The 16,960-nt window shown below is 45.0% G+C and overlaps 1 protein-coding gene across 1 annotated transcript; it reads left to right on the forward strand.

The window, feature by feature from the left end:
- Positions 1 to 16,279: 16,279 nt before the first annotated feature.
- On the forward strand, positions 16,280 to 16,960 carry LOC138351672 (uncharacterized). Its single transcript, XM_069303686.1, has one exon. The coding sequence runs from the start codon at positions 16,280 to 16,282 to the stop codon at positions 16,958 to 16,960; it is 681 nt and encodes a 226-aa protein (XP_069159787.1).

Here is a 16,960-nt window from a genome sequence, read left to right on the forward strand (position 1 = left end):
CTCCTGTTCTTCCTGGAAGTAGGGCTTCAATTAGTTGATGTTACGGCCACTTTGGGCCAGTAACCGGGTTCTTGCTGTTATAACTTCTTCTTCTATATCCAACCCCAAAACGATGGTAAGCTTTCAAGAACTGGCTGTGGTAAGTAGTAGTGCAAAGACAATGGGGGGGGGGGGGGGGGAACAACACACAATTACACCTTCACTACCATATATATATTATAATAAAGTATTACTTCACGTATTTACCATATTGTCTCTTTCACTCAGGACAATATATTGGCAGTGTTCATCAATCCCAGTGAATCCACTTTCCAGGTACACGTCGTCCACAACTAACGGCAAACACTGGCGAGTTCACCTTCAACATGGGCCAATCCACTCACACCGTATCTTCACAATGTGACAATACCCCACCTATGCTCTCCAGAAACACACTGGCAGAGGGTTTCAGCAACACGCTGACAGGGGTCTCAAATAGTCACATACAGGGGTAGCTAGCACCTTGCAGAAGTCTCATGTCGCTCACTAACAGCACTTGTCAACAGATGCACCACTGTTGTCTCGTAACTCTCACTGGCCAATTCCGGTACGTTCGTCCATACAACACTGCATACATCAGCAGGTAACACACTGCTGTAACTGATGGCGGCCACTTAGTCTTCTCACAGGACCAAATCAAGCGTTCTTGGACTGCGCAAGGTGAACTGCCCTCTTCGGTGCAATCGCCTGCTTACATTACTTCTGTGAACATAAAACGTTATTAACTAGATGGATGCCCTTAGGATATCACCCGTCAACCAGGGAACTGACATTGTAAATTGCATCCACAACCTAGATGGTGTTGATCTCGATACACCACCCACCAGAGGTCACCATCATCGACCTCTTCTGACTGAGGCAGGATACTGGAGCCTTCCACTGATACCACGCCACCACCAACATATGGTGTTGTCTGTGTAGCATTCCATATCGAGGAGTTGGAGTGCAGACCCATGGATGGCGCTGAAATCGCCACTCCATACTCTAGTGACTGTGTCAATACCGTATCAGTTGACGTGACATACTTGTGTCCTGCGGAGGTGAATCGGCTTGCTGATTTCGTAGTTCACTTGACCTACTCCCCTGACGACTGAGTGTGGACCACCAAAGCATGATTACGTCACTTTACCTCTCCCAGGTAGCAGCATCATCACTCTGGCTCCAACCTCGAACTCCCTTGGGATAGTATTTTTGTCGTACCAAATCAACATCTTCTCTTGCGCTGTCTTCAGGTGATCAGCAGCCAGCTCCTTCGCCGTTTTCAACCGTTCCCTAAACTTTCGCACATATTCCTCCATTGTCATTAATTTCTCCCTCGACGTCAATTGTTCCTTTAACATCACCAACGGACTTCTTTCTTCGTGTCCGAACACCAGTTGGAAAGGAGAGAATCCCAGAGACTCTACCACAGCATCTCTTATCGCAAACAGGGCTGGATAGATAGCCTCATCCCACTTTTACCTTCCGCACTGGGATCACTTCTGGAAATCGCATCGAAGCGCACATGATGGTTATCAAGTAGTTATTTCCTCTTTTTGTTCTAGGTAAGGGTCCCACAGTGACGATAATTAGGCGTTCGAACGCATAACCAAACACAGGAACTGGTACTAAAGGTGCTTTCGGGATGGAAAGGGACTTTCTTTCCCTCCCTTTTTGGCAAGGGAAACTTGTCTTGCAGACTCTCCTTATATCTGTGTCCATGCCCGGCCAATAAAAATGTTTCCGAATCCGGCATAAGGTATTGGTCACTCCCAAGTGATCTGCAGGATCCACTAAGTGTGCAAGCTCAAGTACTGCACCTCAATACCACGCCGGCACCACCACTTGACGCCTCACACCCAGCATTCCATCACTCGCCTATTCTCGTACCAGTCTCCACCGTCTCATTAACACTCCCGTTTCCATAAAGAAGTGAGTCAGTGACTAGGGTCCAGCGAGACCTCTTTCAGTCTCCCGCACCAACTCTGGAAACCCTTCCCTCTGCAGCTCACCTAGACGGGCGCTGTCAATACCTAGAAGACTGGTGAGAGTAACCTGGAAACCCTATCCGACTCTTCCTCACCTGGCACTTGTCCTCCGGTCTCCTCTCCGAACAGATGACTGAGCCCCAGATCACCCGGCATGTCCTCTTCGGTGTGACCAGATCCGCTCACATCATCCTTCTCGACGTTCCGTCCGGACCTCACCGCGCATACCGGAAATGCTGCTCTTGCAATTTCCGTTGCATCACCCTCGGGGTCAGTCGTGCTGCTCCTTCTGTAGGGTTCTACACACTTTTCACCCTTGATTGAGTTCGGGAGAACACATCCCCACAGAAGTCGTTTCCTAAGATCACCTGAGCTTCCATTCTAGGAAGCAAAGCACAGACCCATACCACACGAGTCTGGCAACCATAGTTAGAATTAAGAGTCACCTCGCGGAGGGGTATCCTCACTTGTCCCCCCCCCCCAACGTTCTTATCAGGGCTACCCCTGTACTGGAATTCCTGTAGTCCTCAGGGAAGAGGGATTCACTAACTAGGATGAAATCGGATCCCGTGTCCCTCCGCATCCTTGCTGGGACTGGATCAGCTCCTCCTATCTTCACCGTTCCCGCACATATAAAGGGGTGAACCCTCTTTTTGCCTCATCACTGGCGTCTTCCCTAGAGTATCGTCCGCTTCTTCACTTCCTACTCTAATGAACGCCACGTTGCCACCGCACTTGGGTCGGTCACATTCTCGAGCATAGTGTCCCCGACCTCCTCAATTAAAGCATCGGCCGCCTCCCCTGGGCAACCCACCACCAGTCACCCTGGCAACACCAACAGCAGACGTTCCCTGGGTCCTCCTTAGACTCCCCCGTCGTCGAGTCTCCTTCTACCGAGTTAGGTCCGCTGCTCACACCTTGGGGTCTCCTCCACGCGTCCTTCGAATTCTTGAACCGGTTCACTTCACTGAGTAAGCCTCTCTTGGGAGAGTCCCCGCCCGACCTCGCTCCTCCTGAACTCTTGAAGTTCTCACCAAATCTTGAGTAAAGCGAGTATTTGGGCGATCACTCCCTACGGAGATGTAATGCCTCCTCCAGCATGTCGGTTCTGTCCGCTGCGGCTTTTACGTACTTAATTCCTTCCTCGCTCCATGTCACGAGCAGTCTCAGCCCGACAAACACACACCGAAACTACGACGTTGGTACAACGTTCGGACAAGTTTTAACACCTTCTAACCAGTTATAACAACCAATATAGCACGTTGTAACAACGTTCTAATACGTCATAAACACGTTAAGCCAAGATGTAACACGTTTATTACAAGTTGTAACAAGCAGAAAATAGAGACAGTTTCGGTTTGTGTTTCCAGGGAGCATACGACTTTCCCGATGCTCTCGTGAACTCACGAAAACGTTTCCAGTAGACCTCAGGAGTCAGTCTTTATGAATGGAGCACCGCCTTCTTGATTGCGTCGTACCTGATGCACTCCTCAATGTCTATCATGTTATAAGCTTCTCTGGCCTCACCAGTCAATCTGCTCTGCACCAATGCAGCCCACTCCTCCTCCGGCCATTCCTTCAACGTTGCTATCCTCTCGAAATGATAGAAGAAAGACTCGGCCGTAAGAGGTTCGAAGGTCGGTAGGTCGTGTTCCCTTGCCTTGAGGTCACCGAGACTAGCCCACGCTCAGCATGTCTCAGCTCGACCTCCTTGTTCGCCTCTTCCTTGGCTCGCCGCATCTGTAGCTGAGCGTCATGTTCCTCACGTCGCAGCTGTGCCTCTCTCTCGTCTCGCTTCAACTGCACCTCTCTTTCTCCTGACTTCAACTACGCCTATCTCTCTTCTTGTTTCAGCTGCTCTTCTCTCTTTCTCATTCCTCACGCTGCAGCTGTGCCTCTCTCATTTCTCGTCTCAACTGCACCTCCCTCTCCTTATGTTGCTGCTGTGCCTCTCTCTTTTCGCGTTGCAGCTGGGCCTCTCTCTCCTTTCAACGCAGTTGAGCCTCTAGTTTCATTCGCATTATCTCCAATTGCACGCTCCTCTTGCTGCTTCCTCGTTCGCTCTGGGTCCTTCCCACACTGGTAGGCACTCGGGACGGTTCTACTTGGGACGGCTTTTTCCCTGTGGTCTCCTCTCGATCTGTGAGTTGTGCCATTATCTCTAACCGTCGCTCCAACACCTTAGACGTCCTCAATCGGATGACGAAAGGATTTGCCACTTGCTGGCTCTGGACCTTAGTGCACTCTTCCAACATGCTCTCATTCCTTGTCACAATAAACTTACTTTATCCTCCTCCATCTCTATAACTGAGCAACTGCACCAACACCACACTAATTACACTGTCACAGTCTATGCACTACTGGGCAACACTCTCACTGTTCACTGAGTTCACTGGCAACACTGTTCACGACCCTGCTAACACTGTATTCGCGTCCTGGCAACACTGTATTCGCGTCCTGGCAACACTGTATTCGCGTCCTGGCAACACTGTATTCGCGTCCTGGCAACACTGTATTCGCGTCCTAGCAACACTGTATTCGCGTCCTGGCAACACTGTATTCGCGTCCTGGCAACACTGTATTCGCGTCCTAGCAACACTGTATTCGCGTCCTGGCAACACTGTATTTGCGTCCTGGCAACACTGTATTCGCATCCTGGCAACACTGTATTCGCGTCCTGGCAACACTGTATTCGCGTCCTGGCAACACTGTATTCGCGTCCTGGCAACACTGTATTCGCGTCCTGGCAACACTGTTTTCGAATCTTGGCAACAGTGTCTTCATAATCCTGGCAACGCTGTCCTAGTATCCAGGCAAGGTCGTCAATTTGTTACGAGGCGGCCTGCTGGTCTGTGTCAGTACGTGAGATGAGGACCACACAATGTCCACCGCCGCGGGTCTTTGCTCCCACACACTTGGTCTGTTATTGATGTCAAGGTCTGTTATTCAGCAGAGTTGAAACGTTCCAAGTACCAAGATTGAGCACCCTCACAATTTTTCTTTGTATTTGTTCGTTCGCTTTGGGGGATCTGCGCCAGCCGCAGCTTGCTAGCCAGAGTGAATTGAAGCAGCCTATTTTTTGGCACCTTTTCTAGCCCATTCCTTCATGGAGGTGAGCAGTGTGTGTTCTGAAGAGGGCTGCTCAGACGCCCAGTGGACTGCTGAACTCTGCTCCTGCTTAAGGCCCAGTAGAGAGTGACCCCATGCCCTGAGCTGCCTGTGTGCAAGTCTGTGACTACAGCTTCCAGTGTATCTACACCTGCTGCTAACAATGGATAAAGAATTATAAAGTCGATCCAAATCCATTCTTGTGAGCGGATTTCCTCCCCGAGGACAGATTGCATATACACCTCTCTTACACAATATAAACACCCTCTTCAACATGTACACCCTCTACCACAACATTTACACCCTCTACCACAACATGTACACCTCTACCACAACATATTCACCCTCTACCACAACATGTACACCTTCTACCACAACATGTTCACCCTCTACCACAACATGTACACCTCTACCACAACATGTACACCTTCTACCACAACATGTTCACCCTCTACCACAACATGTACACCCTCTACCACAACATGTACACCCTCTACCACAACATGTACACCCTCTACCACAACATGTACACCTCTACCACAACATGTACACCTTCTACCACAACATGTTCACCCTCTACCACAACATGTACACCCTCTACCACAACATGTACACCCTCTACCACAACATGTACACCCTCTACCACAACATGTACACCCTCTACCACAACATGTACACCTTCTACCACAACATGTTCACCCTCTACCACAACATGTACACCCTCTACCACAACATGTTCACCTTCTACCACAACATGTACACCCTCTACCACAACATGTACACCTCTACCACAACATGTACACCTTCTACCACAACATGTTCACCCTCTACCACAACATGTACACCCTCTACCACAACATGTACACCTTCTACCACAACATGTTCACCCTCTACCACAACATGTACACCCTCTACCACAACATGTACACCCTCTACCACAACATGTACACCCTCTACCACAACATGTACACCCTCTACCACAACATGTACACCCTCTACCACAACATGTACACCCTCTACCACAACATGCACACCTCTACCACAACATGTACACCTTCTACCACAACATGTTCACCCTCTACCACAACATGTACACCCTCTACCACAACATGTACACCCTCTACCACAACATGTTCACCTTCTACCACAACATGTACACCCTCTACCACAACATGTACACCTCTACCACAACATGTACACCTTCTACCACAACATGTTCACCCTCTACCACAACATGTACACCCTCTACCACAACATGTACACCTCTACCACAACATGTACACCTTCTACCACAACATGTTCACCCTCTACCACAACATGTACACCCTCTACCACAACATGTACACCCTCTACCACAACATGTACACCCTCTACCACAACATGTACACCCTCTACCACAACATGTACACCTCTACCACAACATGTACACCCTCTACCACAACATGTTCACCTCTACCACAACATGTACACCCTTTACCACAACATGTACACCCTCTACGACATGTTCACCTTCTACCACAACATGTACACCCTCTACCACGACATGTACACCCTTTACCACAACATGTACACCCTCTACCACATGTTCACCTTCTACCACAACATGTACACCCTCTACCACGACATGTACACCCTCTACCACAACAAGCACACTCTCTACCACAACATGTACACCTCTACCACAACATGTACACCCTCTACCACAACATGTACACCTCTACCACAACATGTACACCCTCTACCACAACATGTACACCCTCTACCACAACATGTACACCCTCTACCACAACATGTACACCCTCTACCACAACATGTACACCCTCTACCACAACAAGCACACTCTCTACCACAACATGTACACCTCTACCACAACATGTACACCTCTACCACAACATGTACACCCTCTACCACAACATGTACACCCTCTACCACAACATGTACACCCTCTACCACAACATGTACACCCTCTACCACAACATGTACACCCTCTACCACAACATGTACACCCTCTACCACAACACGTACACCCTCTACCACAACATGTTCACCTTCTACCACAACATCTACACTTTGTACCACAATATGTACACCTCTACCACAACATGTACACCCTCTACCACAACATGTACACCCTCTACCACAACATGTACACCTTCTACCACAACATGTACACCTTCTACCACAACATGTACACCTCTACCACAACATGTACACCCTCTACCACAACATGTACACCCTCTACCACAACACGTACACCCTCTACCACAACATGTTTACCTTCTACCACAACATCTACACTTTGTACCACAATATGTACACCTCTACCACAACATGTACACCCTCTACCACAACATGTACACCCTCTACCACAACATGTACACCTTCTACCACAACATGTACTCCTTCTACCACAACATGTACACCTCTACCACAACATGTACACCCTCTACCACAACATGTACACCCTCTACCACAACACGTACACCCTCTACCACAACATGTTCACCTTCTACCACAACATCTACACTTTGTACCACAATATGTACACCTCTACCACAACATGTACACCCTCTACCACAACACGTACACCCTCTACCACAACATGTTCACCTTCTACCACAACATCTACACTTTGTACCACAATATGTACACCTCTACCACAACATGTACACCCTCTACCACAACATGTACACCTTCTACCACAACATGTACACCTCTACCAGAACGAGTGCACTTCTACCACATCAAGCGCTCGCTTTTACACAACAAAAACAAGACTGGACATGGAGACCAAACCTGCCGCACACCCACCAGCAGGAGAGTGGGCGGGACTAAGAAGAGGAGGGCGACCACAGCCGCCCACACCTGGCCGCTGAAGGGGTGGTAGAGGCTCTGCCAGCGGGGCGGTAGCAGGGGCTTGGCCATGGCGAAGGTCAGTGTTGCTTCCTCGATCATGAAGGTAGAGTCAAGATTCTGTCTAAGGTGAAACAGCAGTGCAATCTTCGATGACCTCAGGAAGGTTTTCCGGTTCTGTAAGTCCTCCATGGTCTGTGGGTGGTGGAGTATTGATGAGTGAGGAAGTGTACGTGGAGTGTCGATGAATAATGGGGTATTGGTACTTACCAAACAGTGGCTGAGGAAAGTGAGGTCTAACTCTCTATGCCCCTTCTACCAAACTTTTTCCTGTTGCGTTATAATTGAACTATTCTCTGGTAGAATTCGTTGTTGAATCTGGCCTTAAAGATGTCGATGGAGTGTCTTCCACAGCTTCTTTCGGGGTATTCACTTTTTTTTTTTGCAGGGATATATTCACTTGCTGAAAACCGGTACAGGGTATGAGTAATTTACTCACATATCTTGCACTTACATTACACTTCTTGGGTCTGAACTTTAGTAACCATTTGTTTCTTACTCCTAGAGTTTGTCAAGATCCTCTGTAATTTATTGCAGACCTCTGTAACTTATTGCCAATGACACTCGTCATTAATTTATGGGATATAATTGCCGATAATATTTTACAAAAATCGAAAATTGTGAAAAATATGTAGGAAAATCTACACGTTTCTGGCAACACCATTGTGTACTTCTTTTATTTATATCTGTTATATTAATGAAATTATGTGTAACATAACCTCCTCCCCCCCTGCATAAAAATTCGTGGTGTGTCATATCTCCCAGTAGCAATGCATAATTTTCTTCCTAATCTCATAATTTTTGTTAAATTACATTTCTTTTTATTACAAAATTATTATTGGTATTTGGCATCTCATCCAATGCAGGGTGGCAGCTAACTGTGTTGTTATCCAGTTCGTCCTCAGACATTGTGAGGAAGGATGTAAATATGTGGGTGCATGGCATAACCGAAGATGGTTTCAGGCGCTGCTTGTTCGGTGTCCGAACTCTGGGCTTTTTCCGCGGCTCCGCCACTTCCAGCAGATCGGACCAGTCCAGTACATGGCTGGTTCGATCTACTCCTCTGCTCTTCACGTCTGGTCTTTTTGACGTGGGAGAATCACCACTTGTATGGTGGTTAGGTGGCTTCATTGATGGTGTCCCTCCTGCGGTCTTCGTCTCGGTGACAGTGTGAAGTCTCTTAGCATTCTTTTTGCCATTTCCTCTCTCTTCATAGATTGACTTCTATTTCTGTTTGGGTAGTCTTGTCCCTTTTCTCTTAGATCTTTAAGGACTGTCATCTTATGCCAAATACTGTCGCCTCTTATCATGAGGCGCTGGCAGAGCTGCTCCAGTTTGAGTTTGGGGTGGTTGTTACTTCCACTCCGTCCCATAAGATTTCTTGTGCTTTGTTTCACCTCCGGCCTGCTCATTCACCGCCTGAGCCGTCCTGGTCTTTGAAGCAAGTACTCTGTTTTCTCTCTTCTCCTCGGTTGAATTGTCAATTCACACTTGCTTTTAGAAGGCTCTGTTTCAGATGGCATTGGCCTCTGGGGGTTGGGTTGGTGAGCATCATGCGCTCCTTCGGCACAGAGATTTCTGCTCTTTCGGTCCTTGTGGTCGGTTCGTTCGGTTGAAGACCGAGACGGCTGGTTTCCGGAAGGGCCCTTGGGCCATTGATGATTGGTTGGTCAGGCCAGGGGTGCATCATGTGCTGTATTCGGTTGCGGCTCTTCACCGTTACCTGCACGCCTCGGTTTATGCGTCCGTTGACGCTCTTTAAGTTGATATAATTTTCCTCGTTCCCGGTTCCAAAGCTCGGATCTTTCAGGTCGTCCGCAGGGTTAGTAAGTCTAGCCCGCCTGCAGTCTATCTTCATGCCCATGATGTTCGTAAGTATGCTGCTTTGGCTGCTGTGTTTGGAAACATGTCTTGGGTTGACATTTGGACACGGGGGTTTTGGAGGTCAAACAGGGTCCCGGCTGCCCGTTATTTGGTGAATGTTCCTGGACCCAGTCGTTCATGTGTGGCCTTGGGCCGCAGGTTGCAGCCAGTTGTCTCGTCTTCGAGTTGAGGAACATATTAGCCACCTCCCGGTTAAGTCCCCTTTTATACTTATCTGTGGTTATGTAGCTATAGGGAGCTGGAGGGGGCTCCTCACAGAAAACCAGTGTTGAATGTAATGAAACACCATTTTCTGGGCGAACTCCGGACACTCCCTGGCACCCCTCCCTCCCTCCAGTTGGCGGTATTCATTTTTGTTTTTGATGCTCAGCCTCTGAACTGAGGTGTGGGCAGCCGGCACGAGGGTTGCGGGGGAAGGGGGTGGTTAGGGGGTTGGGAGGGGGAGAGCTGCATGGACGAGTGGCACGGCGGCAGTATAGGACAATTGCTTGCGTCATTGTTTTCTATTGGGGAAGTTCTGTTTCTCTGCTCGGTCTTGGATTTGTAATGTCCTACCAAGTGGGGTTTGATTTGAAATTCCTACCTGTCTGGGTGCCTAACTTCGGTCAATGACAGATATGGGAAAACCCCAAATACACGGATTTTTTTCTTGGGCCATTGTACCCAGCATCACTCTGAGGGGCCAGGTTCTGGCTCTTGGTCCCCGGTAGGCAGAATGCCATTGACTGAAGTCCCAGACTAATATAGCAGATCATTCTGATAGCTCCAGGGATCCTTCAAGATCCACCCAGAAAATGGTGTGTCATTTCATTCAACACTTTTTTTTTTGCTTATTGTTGTGTTTCACGATTTCAATAAATTTATTTTGAAGCTGTTGAACAATAATCTCATGGTAGAGTTTTAAATGCTCAGGCTTTTTTCTTTGCCTTGCTAACAGCGATTTAAATTGACAATAAGCCACATTATAGTTGATTGATAAGGTTTCATGGTAATGTTTCCAAGGTAACCTTACCTAATATTCCCCATTATGGTACTGTACAGTTTCTAAGTATGGATTGTAAGTACAGACATCATCTGGGGTTGGTGATTCAGGGATTATTCCTATTGCTTCAAGTTCCCAAAATTTATATACGTATTCTAATCCATCATCAATTATGTGGGTGATTGTAAGTGGATACTTTTCTCTGCCCAGTCAGGCTACCATTAGACTTTCTGCATTGGAGATTTTTCAGGAGTTGAACCTTTCAGATTTATTACAGGTCCTGACATCAACACGCCTCCTGCTGATTGGAGTACATTCATACCCATAGATTTCCCTGATCTCAAAACAAATTGATGATAGTAGTCAGCTCCTATCAGAATTCCAATATCCCCTATGTGATCGGAATCTATCAGAGGCTCTACTATTTTAATTCCTTTTTCTGTTGGTAATTTTGTAGTGTCTCCCAGACCAGTCACTTTTAGGTCTAGGGGAACTTTGTCCACCATTATAGCTTTGACTGTCTTCTGGTATGTACCTAGACAGACATTAGGCTTTACTTTTCTTTTGTTTTTTTTTTCTTTTTTTTTGAGATATATACAAGAGTTGTTACATTCTTGTACAGCCACTAGTACGCGTAGCGTTTCGGGCAGGTCCTTAATCCTATGGTCCCTGGAATACGATCCCCTGCCGCGAAGAATCGTTTTTTCATCCAAGTACACAATTTACTGTTGCGTTAAACAGAGGCTACAGTTAAGGAATTGCGCCCAGTAAATCCTCCCCGGCCAGGATACGAACCCATGGCATAGCGCTCCCGGAACGCCAGGCGAGTGTCTTACCACTACACCACGGAGACTGCTAAGACTTCTTGATAGGTTCATGAATCTGAATTGGCAAAAATTCCTGATATGCTTAAAGATACTTCATATGAAGATTTCAGTTGTAAATCTTCTGCTAATGCAGGCGATGAGTCACAATAACGTGGCTAAAGTATGTTGACCAGACCACATACTAGAAGGTGAAGGGACGACGACGTTTCGGTCCATCCTGGACAGACCGAAACGTCGTCGTCCCTTCACCTTCTAGTGTGTGGTCTGGTCTTCTGCTAACTTTTTACTGATAAAGGTCCTCTGTGAGCCTTGATCATACAAGCCATGTGTTTGAATGCTCCTTGATTGATTAGCTCCAGCTGTGTTATTGGCAATGTAGCAGTGGTATTGTTTTTGCTAATAAATAATTAACATAACTCTGTACCTTACAGAATTGTACAGCTGGTGAGGAATTATCCTCTTTTGGCTTTGCCTGTGATGTAGATTGATTATTGTTTGCCTATAATCTGGTTTTGTTACAAGTATGTAATACGTAAGTGTGTAACAAGTACGTAACATGTGATACATGTAGTTCTTTAAGGATTTCCTTTAAGGATGAAATGTTATTGTAATAATGAGTATTTACATTATTCATGATGTGATTAAGCATTTTGCTTTGATTTGTTGGCTTTAGCCTTTCCTACGAAGTAAGTCTTGGTGAGATAATTTGCCTTCAGATTTTCTGTGGCAGCTTTCACTCCAGTGAATGCAATGGATTAGGTGATGGAGATTATATTCTGGGATTAAGATTGTTATCTTAGATAAATGTTAAATATTGTGATTAACATTGTCAGTGGGTTGTTAACCATTTAGATTGTAGATTAAGGTGATGGGCTGTTTAGGCATTAAGATTGTAGATTAAGATTAATGATGTGTTGTTTAGCCAAGTGATGACATTTGTCAATCAACTGATTTAAGTAGCCTGTAGGTTTTCAAGCGTTTGATTAGTATCCACTGTTTGTAGTGGACTTGTAAGTGGACTTATATCTCCTGTTGCTGTAGCAGGTGGAGGACTGATAGACATATTGACTTTTCCTTGATTATTCTTTTTTTGATAATTGATTAATCCTGTCTACTTAGGCAATGATTTCAAGGATCGTCCTTCTCTTCCTCCCTGGAAACTAGAGTAGTAAACTAGAGTAGTAGGCTGTACAGTTATCAAAAGTGTAACAGTTTGGTTAAATATTTTGACCCAATAAAAAAGTCAATAAATGGTAATAATTGTTTTAAAATTGTAAAAGGCACAATTATTAATTGATATATTGCCCTAGTAAGGATTTGATCAGATCTTGTAAATGACACTACTGGGTTTTACCTGAAAATAATCATTGACATATTCGATTATTAATATAATGTAATAAAATGCTCTAACTGAATGAAACAATTTTTTAAAGAAAGATGTTTTTAGTAATGAGCAACTCTGAAAATAGTTGATTAAAGATAATGCTGGATTGTACACTTAAATGTGTGTATATAATGCTACCCCTATTTGAGGTATAATGGTTTATATGAATAAGATACATTTGTGTCTTGTGACAACTGATAAAATTAAGTACTTTGGGATTTATCACAGAACACTTACTAGTAGGCTATGAGTGCCTTACTAGGTAAGGGGTTTGTTGTGGTCTTTAGCCACAGTGAACAATTTGTTCACCTAGATATATTATAGGCTGATTAGTCTAGGTTAAGCTAAATATGTGTATAAATTATTCCAATACAAAAATAAAGAAGTTTCTTATGTATTTTGCTATTGAAATATTCGGTAAACGAAGGACCATCGATGTCGTAAAAATGCCAGGATTATGAAAACGAGGAGAATTATATAGGACTTGAGTTTTAGTCCTGTATATACTTAAATATTACTCTACATTAGGCATGCAAAACAAAATGATTTGTCCTAAGCTGGGTTGTAAAGCCAGCAGTTCCTCTTTCCCTAGGACGGAAAGTAGATTGTAGGGGCAGGTAGTGTTCCTTAAGGGTGAATAGAGTTCTTGATTGGAGAAACACAATCTACATGCAGGCATTTCAACACATCAGCATTGTATTTTATACAATGGATAAAATGTTAAACACAGTTCTATGACAGTAAATACTGGTTCTGTTCAACAATCAAATGATCTGAACACTGTACACAGTCTAGCCCAGCTCTGAGATCTTACAGCCAATAATCTAATTATACTAGTAAATATAACAAATTATATGATACAAGTAAGATATTTTATGCAAATATGCTAAACTAATATGACAAATTAATAATTGTTATAACAATTGATTATATAATGAATTATTGATTTTTATGTATACATGATGTTTACATATATATTCAGATATATTCGTATTAAATGAAAAGATTCAGTTAATTAAAACGTTCAGCAAACCTCAAATTGCCTGAATCTTTTTAATTTAAAAGATTTAGGTTTAAAACTAATTTTTTAGGATTAAGTCTAAAATTATTAAATCAGATTGAAAAGATTCAGGTTTAAAACTTACCGGATATTGGTGCGATACATCGTGTCTTAACGATAAACAATTTATATGGACATATTAAGGTTATGTTTTAAAGCATGAAATTGGCCAATTTACCCTCTACAAAACACTTAATATTTATCCAAAAATTAAGAGCCGAAGCCTATCTGACAAGTTGCCAGACTGTATGATCTCTCTTAAGGAGATAAGGCTTAGTATTTTTGATGATATTATAGCAGTTTTGCTGGATAAATTATCTTGTAGCAGTTGCTGTTGGATAAATTAGGACATGGCTGTAGGACATGGTTGGAAATGGGAACAATCCCATTATTTGTATTAGCGTGGGAGGAAATGATGTTGGTCGAGTCAGGAGTGAGGAACTGATTCAGAGGTATAAAACAGCCATAGAATTTAGTTAGGAGCAAAGGAGGAATCTTGATCATATGTGGCATTCTTCCAAGAAAGGGAGTTGGAAATGAATGGTTGTCGAGGGCACTTGATGTCAATTGCCGGCTGGAAAGATATTGCAAATCAAATGCAATATCTTTTATAGATAACTGGGAACACTTCTATGGAAGAAATGAAATGTATGCTCGTGATGGGGTGCATCTATCGAGGGCTGGGGTTGTTGCTGTTGCGAACTTGTTGGAACCAGTGGTTAGAGGTGTTTGTTTGGGTATAAACTGTTAGTAGATAGTGGTATGGGAATTGATATGGAGGAAGAAGGTAATAAAAGTATGTGTTTGTGGGAGAAAGAAATTGGCAAAATGATCAGGGGAAGAAAAGGGCCTCAAAATAACAATACACTTAGGGTATATTACACTAACAGTAGAAGTCTAAGAAACAAAATAAACGAATTAAATACTCTTGTCTCTGCAGAAAAAAAATAGATATTATTGAACTTACCGAAACGTGGATGAATGAAGAAAATAGAGAACTATTAGCTGAATATCAGATAAGTGGATTTAAACTATTTCACACAGATATATTAGACGAGGAGGTGGAGTAGCCATATATGTTAGGGACAAATTAAAATGTAGTTTCAAAGAGGGAATCAAAACTGAGCCACACACAAAAACTATTTGGATAGAATTAAACGAAAAGCAAATAATCTTATAATAGGAATTATATATAGGCCACCAAATTTAGACAGAATGGAAGCAAAGCATCTATGGAATGAAATATCTAGAGCATCTAGGTCTAGAAGTATTTGTGTCATGGGTGACTTTAATTTTAGTGGAATAAACTGGATTAACAGAGCAGGGAATAACGAAGCAGAAGACTTTATAGAATTAATTGACGATTGCTTTCTTACACAACACATTAAGGAACCAATACGGGAAAATAATATTTTAGATTTAGTGTTAACTGTCACTTGAATCCCTTGCATAGCAGTGGAACTGCCTTTCCCTTCACCTTCAATGCCTCAGTACTGGAAGTCTACATCTACACCATCCCAGACGAGTCATCAGTCCTGCCACCTCTCCATACCCCCGCAGAGCCTGGCACGGCCTGGTACGGCCTGGTACGACTCAGAGGCAAGCCGGGCGCCACTGCTAACCGGTAGTTTGCCCACCACAAACAAGCCATTAGCCGCCTTCAACTGGCAGTGGTGCAGCTCAACACAAAGGCACCGCCAGTCACAAACGAGCAGTTTACTAGTTGACCAGATGTCCACCTCGCGTTGACACTGGCTGAGTCTTCACAGCCGGACTATATAAAGGGCGCCGCCTCCCTGGAGAGCCAGTCTCTCCCTTAGTGCTCTAGGATCACCTTCGAGTCTCTCACCCGTCGTCCGCCTCCAGCCAACGTCGTGTGACTGATGCCATGGTGGTGTGGTAGCTGTCTTCAGTACACCAGTATATCTTTATGCTTTTATTCACTGCTTATAGTTTATTTTTTTATTAAAGTCATATTAACTTGTTCACCTTTGCCTTAAATGATAGCCAAGTATTTTCAGAGGCATTTATGGTCATTAATATTTCAGTAAATTGGTTAATTATATATTTGATGATTTTCATTTGTTTCATTTTCATTTTGCAATTTTATTTTATATGAGGGAGAGCCATACCATCTTGGTTCAGTATAGCTACAATACCACAACCCGTCACATAAATTGGGGGCCTGTCCGAGGAGCTGGTCTGAGGAGCTGTCACGGGAGCTGTCACGGGAGCTGTTACGGGAGCTGTCACGGGAGCTGTCACGGGAGCTGTTACGGGAGCTGTCACGGGAGCTGTCACGGGAGCTGTCACGGGAGCTGTCCTGGGAGCTGGTCTGAGGAGCTGTCACGGGAGCTGTCACGGGAGCTGTCACGGGAGCTGTCACGGGAGCTGTCCTGGGAGCTGTCACGGGAGCTGTCACGGGAGCTGTCCTGGGAGCTGTCACGGGAGCTGTCACGGGAGCTGTCACGGGAGCTGTTACGGGAGCTGTCACGGGAGCTGTCACGGGAGCTGTCACGGGAGCTGTTACGGGAGCTGTCACGGGAGCTGTCACGGGAGCTGTCACGGGAGCTGTCACGGGAGCTGTCACGGGAGCTGTCACGGGAGCTGTTACGGGAGCTGTTACGGGAGCTGTTACGGGAGCTGTTACGGGAGCTGTTACGGGAGCTGTCACGGGAGCTGTCACAGGAGCTGTCACGGGAGCTGTTACGGGAGCTGTTACGGGAGCTGTTACGGGAGCTGTCACGGGAGCTGTCACGGGAGCTGTCACGGGAGCTGTCCTGGGAGCTGGTCTGA

Source organism: Procambarus clarkii, chromosome 50 (genome assembly GCF_040958095.1).
Source record: "Procambarus clarkii isolate CNS0578487 chromosome 50, FALCON_Pclarkii_2.0, whole genome shotgun sequence".
NCBI classification, from domain to species: domain Eukaryota; kingdom Metazoa; phylum Arthropoda; class Malacostraca; order Decapoda; family Cambaridae; genus Procambarus; species Procambarus clarkii.

Excerpts from the sequence above, each read along its gene's own strand:
- LOC138351672 (XM_069303686.1), top strand. The coding sequence starts at position 16,280 with ATGAGGGAGAGCCATACCATCTTGGTTCAGTATAGCTACAATACCACA.